Source organism: Eucalyptus grandis, chromosome 8, assembly GCF_016545825.1.
Source record: "Eucalyptus grandis isolate ANBG69807.140 chromosome 8, ASM1654582v1, whole genome shotgun sequence".
Classification (NCBI taxonomy): domain Eukaryota; kingdom Viridiplantae; phylum Streptophyta; class Magnoliopsida; order Myrtales; family Myrtaceae; genus Eucalyptus; species Eucalyptus grandis.
Window position 1 is genome coordinate 45,446,478 of NC_052619.1, and position 12,472 is coordinate 45,458,949.

A 12,472-nucleotide genomic window follows, 5' to 3' on the forward strand; every position below is an offset into this window, starting at 1 on the left:
AAAACAAATAAAAGAAATTGTGTGTTAATTAGAAATTATATCTAGGGTTGATGATGTGAATTTTTAATCTAACCATGCAGATGCTTTCGCTGAAACAAGGTAAGTCCCTGCATTTTTTATTATTATTATTTCATTGCTTTCTTTAATGTTAAATTGGTGGTTTGTGCACCTGCATGATCACCTCACATGTTAGGGAATTTGGTTTAAAATCAATTTAAGCTGGCTGCAAAAAACATCTTTCAAAATAAAATAATGGTACCGAAATGGCATTAGAGAAATCTAGTGTAACAAAATCCCCGTACCCATAGTCTCTGGTTTGTAGGAGTAAAGTAAAACTCATGTTACTAATCGACTCACCAAAAATAGATTAGTGGCAACTCCTAGATAAAATCTATATGCATGTTAAGAATTTGAACTTAAGTCGCGAATTGGTATGGGCTTGGGAGAGCCCAAGTTAAATCAAGGCTTAATAATCCATTAGCCTAAACTTTAGGTGGTGCACCCGAAAATTTAGGTCGCGACAAAAATAATGCCCATATTCGGCTCAAAGAGGAAAATTTCGAATTTTTTCATTAAAAAAAAATGGGTTCTACAATCATATATGATAGGCTCTGATACCACATGTAAACAATTATTCATATAAACAACTAATCGATCAAGAAGAAACGGATCCATATATAATTGTAAAACACCGAAATCAATAAACACAACGGAATTAAAGCGTACCGTATGAGCCATTGCTTCACTTGAAGAAACATAGATCACTCTGATAATTAGAGATCTATCGGAATGCTAGATCTTCATCTTTATGAGTTATTTCAGTATAGCAGCTTTCAATAGGATTAAAGCAACTAATAGGTATAATCTACCTTTTTATAAGCTAGAGGGGACCTAGCAAACCCTAATCAATAATGTGTCAATTGGGTCATTCCCATTACGAATTTGAGTTAAACACAATTGCCTACACTTTACTGCTCAACTAGACCTGTTATTAATAGATGACAATACCAAATTCAATCATATCACTGTAGAGTTCAATAAATATTGGAATATCCATTAACCGATTATTTAAAATAGAAAATCAATTAATTAATATAAGCCCATATTATAGGAAATTTCCAACAATCAAGCGATCATCTCATACATAATTTATAATTAAGCACGGTGGAAGTCAATTGGAGTTTTCTGAATCGGGAAGCAAAGAGAAAAATTTCATTTTTATTATCATTATTATAATGTAAGGGAACCTATGATTATTATTATTTTTTTGCTCAGCAGGTGATGAAATGTTGAAAGGTCAATGTAAGAACCACACTGGGGTAGAAACCTTGGCATGAACTTCGCCGATTTTCCGTCCCCGTGCACCGTCGGTCCGACATTCTTAAGCACGCTTTCTTCTCGAAGAGAAAGAAGGTCAAAGAAGGCCAAAATGCAATTCGACTTTGCCAACCTCCTGGCATCCACGTAATGAATTACGTCGATTCTGCTGCCAGGGTTCCCATGGCAACAGCAAACTATAAATACCAAACGAGCGATGCAGATCCACCTCAATTCAGTTCGCACCATCTTCTGATTTTGGCCATTGTTATCTTTAGCGTTGGCCGTCCCTGTTCATCCTTAACATGGCTACGCACGAAATGGGCACGAACCTCTTCACTCCATGCAAGATGGGCAAGTTTGATCTGACTCACAGGTATCGTATATAGTCCGCACAGATCTGTACAGAATAACTCTGCACGTCTCGATTTCAACTTGGTGGTGGTGGTGACAGGGTGGTGATGGCACCCATGACGAGATGTAGAGCGGTCGATGATACTCCGTTGCCGGCTCATGCGGAGTACTACGCACAAAGGGCAAGCGAGGGCGGTCTTCTCATCGCAGAAGCCACTGCCATCTCCGACACGGGCACCGCGTACGTCCTCTTCTCCCCAGATCATTGCTTGACAGCAAGTAATAGAAAATTTGTTTTGGATCATGGGAGGATCATTGAATTATGTTGTTAAACCAGGTTTCCGGGTAGTCCTGGGATTTACACTGAAGAGCAAGTCGAAGCGTGGAAGAAGGTGGTGGATGCTGTTCATTCCAAAGGCGGCATCATCTTCTGTCAAGAGTTTCACGCTGGTCGCGCCTCCGATCATGGTACTACTTTTTTTCCCCCTGTTGGACTGTTTTCCTAAGAATAACTTGAACAATCTAGATTTGATTTTGACGATATCGACGATTGTATTAGTTTATCAACCTGGGGGAGCGGCACCAATTTCGTCGACAAATCAATCTATTTCCGATAAATGGAAAATCCTCATGCCCGACAGGAGTCATGATGTTTATCACAAACCAAGAGCCCTCCAAACACATGAAGTATGGCAAGTTATCGAGCAACATCGACTAGCAGCTAAAAATGCCATTCGAGCAGGTTAGGGCTTGAATTATAGTCATACCATGATGGATGAAAAAGATGAAAAAAATTAGTTTTATTTACTTAGTTCGTCACGCATATGTGTACGTGATCATATGAATTTCGATTTCAGGCTTCGATGGGGTTGAGGTCCATGCAGCACATGGTTACCTCATCGATCAATTCTTAAAGGACTCTATCAATGATAGAACGGACGAATTTGGCGGATCAATTGAGAACAGATGTAGATTCTTGATGGAGATTATCAAAGTGGTGGTTGGAGAAATTGGTGCCGATCGAACGGGGGTTAGAATTTCGCCGGTAGTCGACTATAATGATGCCACGGACTCCGATCCGCTCGGTTTAGGCCTAGCAGTCATTGAGAGACTAAACAAGTTTCAAGACGAGTTAGGCTCCAAACTAGCCTATCTCCATGTTACTCGGCCTCGATTCATGGCTGCTCCCACAGAAGAAGAAGGCGAGGACGAAGAAGCTCGATTGATGAGAGCCTGGAGGAGAGCTTATCAAGGTACTTTCATGTCGACTGGCGGTTTCACTCGAGAGCTCGGGATGAAGGCTGTGGCTGATGGAGACGCAGACTTGATATCGTATGGTCGGCTCTTCATCTCTAACCCCGATTTGGCCTGCCGGTTCAAGGTTGATGCACCATTGAACAGTTACAATAGAGAAACGTTTTATATTCAAGATCCGGTTGTCGGTTACATAGATTACCCATTTCTTGACCAGAAAAATAAGGAAGCGACACATTAGCAAATGAAAATGCTATGGGTTTGCTCGTACTCCTAGGAAGTTTGTGTGGACTTTTCTCTTATTGGATTATGTTGTATAAATTAAGCACTATGGAGAATGGAAGAAATAAGACAACTTGTTCATTGTACATACTTTGTGTCCGTTAAAATCGGGCACATGATTTGTAAATTGTTGACTCGATTACGAGTCTGATGAATGATCAAATGTCCATCTTTTTAAATACATTATAATCCTTTGTCTGATATTGTATGCGTTGTTGTATTATAATGAGATTATTAAAAGTAGTTGTAGAATATTATAATCATCTACAATAGAGACTCATGTTCATATTACTTTTCTTATTGGCCGCTAGAGAAGCTTGCATCCGTGCAGTGTCATCGGAAAGTTTGCAAAGCTCGATTGAAAGTCTTAAAAATTTATTACAAAAGTATAATTAAATCCTAAAACATTCAAAGAGTGCAATTAAATCCTAAAATTTGTCACGAAAATGCAATTGAGTCCTAATAGCAACGTGCGACGACCTTGGTATTCTCAAACTGAATTACGTCAAAGCTTCCCAGTTTTTGCTGCAATGCTCGAATGGCAACAACGAACCAGAAATAACAACAAGCAGTACAGATCAACTTCATATCACACCGTCTGCAAATCTTTCCCCATTGTACTTTTAGCATCGACTTTTTTTTTTTTATAATCGAGGATCCGCAGGCCCCCTATTAGCATCGACCTTCGTTGTTCGCTCTTAACAAGAATACAAAGCTACACAAAATGGCCGCGAACCTCTTCACTTCATGCCAGATGGGCAAGTTCGAACTCTCTCACAGGGTAATGCTAGCGCCCATGACGAGATGCCGAGCAATCAAAGAGATCCCATTGCTGGCGCATGCAGAGTAATATGCGGAAAGATCGACCAAGGGTGGTTTTCTCATCAATGAAGGCACCCTCATCTCCAACAAGGCTGCCGGGTGTATCCTCTTGTCCCAAGATCAGGCTGTCTTCTGTATATAGCGCAAAAAGGAATTAAATTTGTGCGCATGCCGTTGTTCATCCGAGCACAGAAAACTATATAAATCCTATTTATTGCTTGACAGCAAGTAATATGAACTTTGTTTAGGATCATAGGAGGATCATTAACTTTGAGAAATGTAAAGTTGTTAAACCAGGTTTCCAGGTACTCCTGGGATTTGTACCGAAGAGCAAGTCGGAGCATGAAAGAAGGTGGTGGATGCTGTTCATTCCAAAGGCAGCATCATGTTCTGTCAATTTTGGCACGTTGGTCATGCCACCAATCATGGTACTAATATATTTTTTCCCTCAAATTGAACAAATTAGATTTGACAATTTCTTTGCTCTTAACTGTTTTCCTAGTAAGGTAATTTAGCTTATTGAGTTTCACCTTCAATCCTTGTTTTTGACAATATTGAATTGTTATGGTGATTGTATTAGTTTATCAACTAGGTGGAGGCACGCCGATTTTATCGATAAATCGATCTATTTCTGATAAATGGAGAATCATCATGCCTGACAGGACTTTCGATGTTCCTCACAGACCAAGAGCCCTCCAAACACATGACGCATGGTAGGTTATCGAGCAATATCGTCGAGCAGCTGGAAAATGCCATTCATGCATGTTAGTCCATGGACCATAATCATACCATGATGAACTTTCAAATGAGATTTTTGTACTTTGTTTGTTGCGCATAAGCATTAATAATCAAATCAATTTCCACTTAAGGTTTTGATGACGTTGAGTTTAGGAGCCCATGGCTACCTCATTGATGAATTTTTAAAGGACTTGATCAATGATAGAACGGACAAATTTGGAGGATCAATCAAGAATAGATGCAAATTCTTAATGGAGATTGTCAAAGTGGTGGCAGGAGAAGTTGGCACTAATTGAATGGGAGTTAGAATCTCGCCAGCAATTGATCGCATGGATGCCACAGGCTCTGATCTGCTTAATCTAGGCTCGGTGGTCATCAAGAGACTAAACAAGTTTTAGAATAAGATAGGATGCAAACTCGCCTATCTCCATGTCACTCAACCTCGATTCATGGCCCATGGCACAAAAAATTATGACAAAGAAAAGGAGGATGAAGAAGCTCAATTGATGAGAACTTGGAGAAGGGCTTATCGAGGTACTTTCATGTCAAGAGGTGGTTTTACACGAGGGCTCGGGATGAAGGCTCTGGCTGATGGAGACATAGACTTGATATTGTGTGGTTGGCTCTTCATCTCTAACCCCGATTTGGTCTACATATTCAAAGTATATGTACTGTTGAATGGTTACAATAGAGAGACATTCTATACTAAAGATACAGTTGTTGGTCACCTAGACTACCCATTTCTTAATTAGGAAAATGGGGAAGTGACACACTAGTAAATGAAAATGCCACTGGTTTGTTTGTACTCCTAGGAACTTTGTGTGAAGTTTTCTTTATTGGATTATATTCCACAAGTTAAGCACCATGTAGGACTGAAGAAATAAGACAACTTGTTCATTGCATATCATTTATGTCCGTGAAAATAGGGCCCATGATTTGTACATTGTCGACTCAATAAATTAGAATCCTTGGTGTTGTATGCATTGGTGTGTTTTGATTTAAATTATTGCAAGTAGTCGTGGAATAATATCATCATTTACATTAGAAACTGATGTCTATTTATTTCTTATTGGCCGCTAGAGAAGCTGTCCTCTGAGCGGTGTTGTTCGAGAGTTTGTAATGTGAGTGTGGAAGTAAAAAAGGAGTCCCACATAGGATAAAAAGAAAGAAACTATTTTTTTGTTTAATATGAGAGCAACCATGTTTTTGTTTTTTAAAGGCATGGGAACTCGAGCGGACATTTTGCATTTAATACGACTAATTATATTTAATCTTAATTGGGCACTTGAAAATTTGTGATTTAGCAATTTTGAATTTTATTTTAATTAAATTTTCGGACAAAAATGTATGTCAGAAGATTGGCCATACATTAATCGAGTGATTTTATTTCTTCACAAAACATATTGGTTATTCGTATACAAGCATACTCCTTTTTTATTAAAGCTATTCCATTTTTCTTGTGTTTATGTTCAGAGAGTTTGAGAGGTTAAATTATATCTTGGAGGCATTACAGCTTCAAAAGAGTGATTTCATACGTTTCTTAGCAGAACCATTTGTTTTCTATAATTCTCTGGGGCTTTCTATCTTCAATCGAACTATATTCGAGGATACACTATTGGCGTTAAATGCGAGCAATGACTCTAACCTTATTGACTTTGATCCAAATAATTGCAGTTGGCTGAGTGAAATTGTTACAATGTATTGTTACAAATTTGATGAGAAACTACTCCCATTACTTAGAGTTGTGATGGATGGGCGTAAATTATCATGTGATCACGATATGCTCTTACTTTAATTTTTCCGTTCTTCGATTTCTTAAATTCAATGGAGTAAACCCCCCAACTTCTTGCTCAAAGATGCCATTCCCTTCGAGAACTCAGGATTGATCTAGGAGCTCACCTTAATGACCCAATATTGATTTTGCAGTCCTTTCTTGATTGTCTGCCTTTTCTTTAACATGCAAGCACTGCATTTGCTTCAAAGTTTTCTATTAAGTGAAGTTGAGTGACAATCAACATGGCATGCCTCATATTTTCATTTCTGCAGTTTTAGCCCAATCAATTGCCCTGAGTTAGTGTTAGGGATTCAATCTCTTAGTCTTTCTTGTTCTGGTAAGCATCATCCAAAAACGTGAACTTTAATCCAATCATTATTATATTGCTCTATTATCACGTATTTGCATTAGCATGATATCCTCAAAAATCAGATTCGTAGCAAGGTGACTCCGACAGACTAATTCTACGGAAATATATGCAATAATTGTATCATAAAATGTCATCATAACGGACGTCACCGTTATTAAGAGGGAATGACGGTGCCTCGCTTTCCATTAATTCACATTCAATGGGAATGGGCTACCGGTGGAACAAAATTGGGAAAGAAATCTTGATAGAAAATTCTAAAATATCAATCATTATTTTTTGATAAAGAAAATAAAAATTCCTGCTTGGACCATTAAATACTTTGTATAACTAATTAAAGATTAAACTCAATTCTATTGCAAAGTACTTGTGAAATCAATTTCACCAATTCTACATACAATAAAAATCAAAATAACAAAGCACGCATATATTTTAACCTAATATGATGAGACTTTAAAGAATTATTGAATAAGTGAAAAATTTGAAAGTTGGCTTGTATGGAGAAAAAAGTGTGGCAATACAAAAAGGAAAAAAGGAAAAAGCATCGAGGTAAAAAAAATTAATCAAACGAATTCAATATACTTAAAATTTTACATTAAATTCATCTTTAGTTACTAATGAGACGATCATAATTTTGATTTTTGAGTTAGCTAGGATTGCCATGGCTTGAGCAGAATTTATTAAAGTTTTAAATTATGTAAATTAGGTATTCAACTCTTTATTTTGACAATCATGTTCACTGATGAATACTTTCATTCACTACTGCGAGTGTGAAAAATATTTAATTGTAGAGGTGTTGTTAATAGAAAATCCAAAAAAAAAAAATTGTCTTAAAGCAAAGATGTTTAGACGTTCCTTTGCAGAAAAATTACTACCAAAAGAGAAGACTCATAGCACCAAAAAGAAAAGTAAAAGGAAGGTGTAAACAACCTGAGAGCGGAAACTGGAAAAAGGAGTTTCCAATAGTAACCATGAGAGTTACGGCCCTTTTTAGGCCACAAATTTCTTCAAGGAAACTTGGAAACTCTTTTGTCCGGTTTCCTCTAAGGTTGTTTTACACCTTCCTTTTACTATTCTTTTTGGTGCTATGAATCTTCTCTTTTGGTAGTAATTTTTTTGAAAAGTTCTTCTATTTGTTTTCTTTCCCATGAGGTCTACAAACTTGTTATGTAGTGAATGTGTAAACAATTTACAGGATGTCTAAACGTCTTTACTATAAAACAAAAACAAAATGTTGGATTTTTTATTAACGACACCTCTACAATTGAATATTTTTCACACTCACAGTAGTGAATTAAAGTATTCATCAATGAACACGATTTTTAAAATAAAGAGTTGAATACCTAATTTACATAATTTATAACTTCAATAAATTATGCTCAAGCCATGACAACAGTAGTTAACTCAAAAATCAAAATTATGATCATCTCGTGAGTAATTAAAGATGAATTTTATTTAAAAATTTAGGTATATTGAATTTGTTTGATCCTCGACACTTTTTCCTTTTTGTATTGCCGCACTTTTTCTCCATACTAGCCAACTTTCAAATTTTTCACTTATTTGATAATTCTTTAAAGTCTTGTCCTATTAGGTGAAAATACATGTGTGGGTTAGTAATTTGACTTTTAGTGTTTGTAGGATGGTGAAATTGATTTCACAAGTACTTTGCAATAGAATTGAGTTTTATATTTAAATAGTTGCACAAAGTATTTAGTGGGCTAAGCGGGAATTTTCATTTTCTTTATGAAAAAAGTAATGATCGATATTTTATAATTTTCTATCAAGATTTGTTACCCAAATTTGTTCCACCGGTTGCCCATTCCCATTGAATGGGAATTAATGGCCCAAGGCACCGTTATTCCCTCTAAATAACGGTGCCTAAAGAATCCACAAGTTCACATCCATTTCCTCTTTATAATAATAATAATAATAGTAATAATATAATAACAACAATAATAAAAGGCAGAGAATATCAAACTGAGATTTACTCCCATAAATGACTAAAAATAAAAAACGAAACCTAATTACTTTCTCTCTCAAAGATGCCTATAAAATGCACCATCTTACGCACAAGATTTATTCGGATATACATTACATCTTCAATAGAGCCAATTGAACCTGATGGAGAGGAGTTCATCATCCAAGATAGCTCTCGCTCTCATGCTCGTCGCCGTTTCGCTGTGGGCAAGTCTGCCATCTTCAATGGCCGTGCCTGGTGAGTGCCGCACCAATGCGGATTGTCGCACCATTTGCGCCTCAGGTTGTGGACTCTGTGCCGATACCCAATGCTCCTGTTTCGATGGGACACCGCCGGCTTGCACTAGCCGTCTTGGAAGCATAAACACTCCTTGATGATGTCATAGGAGAAGTTTTACTTACTTGGGTTCTCACTGATGTCCTTATTATGAAATAAAATATGATTGTGCGATAATATTTAAATGAAATTATCGCTCCTTACTTTGTGATTTTGCAGTACTTTCGGTCCGCGGAGAAATTACTGTGCAAGTCAAGCAAATTTGTGCGCCATATAACTAACAAAACTCATGAAATTTATGTGAAAGCAACCTAAAAATAACTTTGCTGACATAGAGTCCTAAATTATACATTAATTCATGGGATGCGTCGAGTTTATTCTTATAGTCCAGCTTCTATTTTATACGGTTACACTGGTGGGTGAGAAATCTAAAATAGTACAGCTAACGGTTTTTGAATCCAACATATTCGGCTGCTGACCTTTCAATTTAGAGTTCGAGTACAGAATTTGCTGAAAGATTCAATTGCCCGATAAATAAGAAAAGTTCTGGAAATTAGTTATCAGCCGAGTGATCAACGAGAACTCATCGTGCCGATCAAGGGAGAGCGTCTCAAATTTGTCTTTTCGTCTCTGGATTCTTCTCAATATGGTAATGGCGGTTAGGGTTTCGCCGGCTACGACGAGGAAGAAGACGCGATCGCAGAGGACGAAGCTGGGCTTTTCTACGTTGGGCTTGGGCCTTGGAGATCCGCTTATTGGGCCTTCTCGACGCAGCGGTTTGAAGAAGTGCGCCCACTGCATGAGGCCCAAATTTTTTTTATTTTTATTTTTGGCAAGCAAATTAATTTCACAAGCATTTTGATATTTCCATCTAAGACTACTCTGTTAAAAAAAAATTGTTCATTTAAGAAGGTATATAATGCAGCGGGAATGGAAATAACGTTAATGCTTGGTCGCAAATACAAGAAGCATGCGCACAACACGAACAAAAGTGCATGTGCATGAAGCACGAGAATTTGCACGAAACGCAACAAATCAAAAGGTAAGCATCAAAAAAGAAATTTCACTTATATATTATTTTGAAATCATATAGATGGAATTAGAATAATGTCACGATGTCGGTTGCTCTGTTCGTTCTTGAATTTATATAAACACGCGTCTTTATTCCCTCTTATAAGCATATTATTATTGCCTCTGCATTCATCACATGCTCAAAATTAGAATTTTTTTGATATGTATATACTAAATAATCACTTATTTTTGTGTTCCTGTTGCGACCTCCTTTTTCGGATGCCATTACACACGGGCATGAGCGAAGGCTAATGGCTCACAAAGTATTAAGCTTAGCGTGAGCACTCTCAAATCCATTAATTCACGACTTATAATTTGAATTCTTAACTTGTAAGTTAATTTCAAATATGAGTTGTCACTAATCGATTTGGGAAGGATCAATTAGAAACCCAAGTGAAACATTAGAAGAAATATTTTAGAGAAATTAGGATTATACTAGTTAATCACTAATGTCATTATGATGTCTAATTTTATTTAAATTCCATGACTTTTTTTAGATTTTTAAGGATTTTCCATGCATTTGTGGAGAATAAAAACCATCTTTTCGAATTTTTCTGAATTTTTAGAAAATGTATCGTTTTGGATTTAAAAAAATTTAAAAACAATAAAACAAAAGGTGACCCGGGTCGGTGAAGCCCGATTCGGATCTGGCCCGACCTACCCGGGTCGGGTCTCCGGAGGTTTAGAGGTGAGGTCCCCTCCCTATGTGTTCTTTTCAGTTTCTTTTATTCCCATTTTGATTTTTTTTTCCCTTTTTTATCGCTCTACTACTCTCTCTCGTCCTATCTTTTCCGTGCACGTTGCCAGACCAGCAGCGGAAAGGAGACCTATTTCTCTATTTCGAGTATTTCATCAGCCGCCCACGCAGAAAGGGAACCCATTTTATCTTCTTTCACCTATTTTTTTCTTATTCCTTTTTTTTTTTTTTTTTTAAACCAACCCATGCTCTCCTCCTATTGTCTTCTCTTCAAGCGTACCCCGGACGCCCGAATCGAAGAACCCAAAAATATCACAGCCGGCTGAACCCGCTCAACCCGTCCGAGCCGCCCAGACCCGCAAGTCAGGCCCGACCCGGACCAGCGCCCGCCCGACCCAGCTCCCCCGCGGGACCTCTTATCGCGGCAGAAACGGCCCCGGCGAAGTGGCGCCGCTCGTTTATCGTCTGGCCGGTGGCGTCTCCGAGCGCCGCCTCAGCAGCCTGGGCCTTTGTCTCGGCCGGCCGCAACACCGCCGGCCGATGGTCCCCTCTCCTGCAAGCGAACAAGAAACAACAAAAAGGAAAACAACGGCGACGACGGGGACTCTGCGAAACGACCCAAACGACCGACGCCCGAATCGCTAAACACGACGACATCATCTCAACAACGCGAATCAAGCCAAGGACGATCGGTTTTTGGCCAGAAGCGAGGGCACGGAAACTAGATCTCGTTGAGTCATTGTGTCGAACAAGTGGTTTGCGTTATGGGATCAAGGGTTTTTCAGCTCAACTGAGACCCAAAACGGAGACCGGGACTCTCGACGGACGAACACGCACGGCAGCAAACCGAAGGACAGATGGGGGTGGGGGCGGAGTTCGCGTTAGCCTGACGGCCGCGAGCTCCGGCCCGACGCCCCCAAAAGAGGGCAAAAACAAGGCCGGGGGCTCACGGTTTGGCTCGGCGACGCCGGCCGGAGCTCGTCGGACGGGGTCGTCACGGCCACAGCGTCGGCTGAGGCTTACTCACTCTCTCTCAGCTCTCTCTCTCTCTGATCTATCTTCCTAGGTCTTTCTCTGTGTTCTCTAGCTTGCTTTATTGTCATTAAAGTTTCCGGCGATGGACCATGGACTGATTTCTCTATGTGAGCAGGGGCCAACCGCCCACCGACTTTCTGGCAGGCGATGAAATGTTGAACAGTCAACGCAAGAACCACGTTGGGCAAAAGAGACAGGAACTTTAGAACCCAACGTCCTATTCTTTAGACTCACCGTCCACCTCCGTCCAACATTTTCAACGATTTTCTTGAAGAAAAGGAAGGCGGCTAAAGAAGGCCAAATTCAACGTACGACGACCTTGGTATTCTGAAAACTGAATTACGCCGAAGCTTCCCAGTTTTTGCTGCAATGGTGAAACGGCAAGAACGAACTATAAATATTAACGAGTAGTATTGATCAACCTCAGATCAGAACGTCTTCAAATCTTCCCCCATTTTACTTTTGGCATCGACCTTTCTTGTTCGTTCTTGACAAGAATACAAAGCT

General features: G+C 38.9%; 1 protein-coding gene and 1 pseudogene across 1 annotated transcript; both read left to right on the top strand.

Annotated features, from left to right (window-relative positions):
• The first annotated feature begins 1,548 nt into the window (after nucleotides 1-1,548).
• On the top strand, nucleotides 1,549-3,372 carry LOC120286887 (12-oxophytodienoate reductase 3-like). Its single transcript, XM_039299477.1, has 5 exons — nucleotides 1,549-1,693; nucleotides 1,772-1,912; nucleotides 2,009-2,139; nucleotides 2,231-2,413; nucleotides 2,529-3,372. The coding sequence occupies exons 1-5, from the start codon at nucleotides 1,623-1,625 to the stop codon at nucleotides 3,164-3,166; spliced, it is 1,164 nt and encodes a 387-aa protein (XP_039155411.1). The 5' UTR covers nucleotides 1,549-1,622; the 3' UTR covers nucleotides 3,167-3,372.
• A 559-nt stretch (nucleotides 3,373-3,931) lies between these two features.
• Nucleotides 3,932-5,519, top strand: LOC104440228 (annotated as a pseudogene).
• The last annotated feature ends 6,953 nt before the right edge of the window (nucleotides 5,520-12,472 follow it).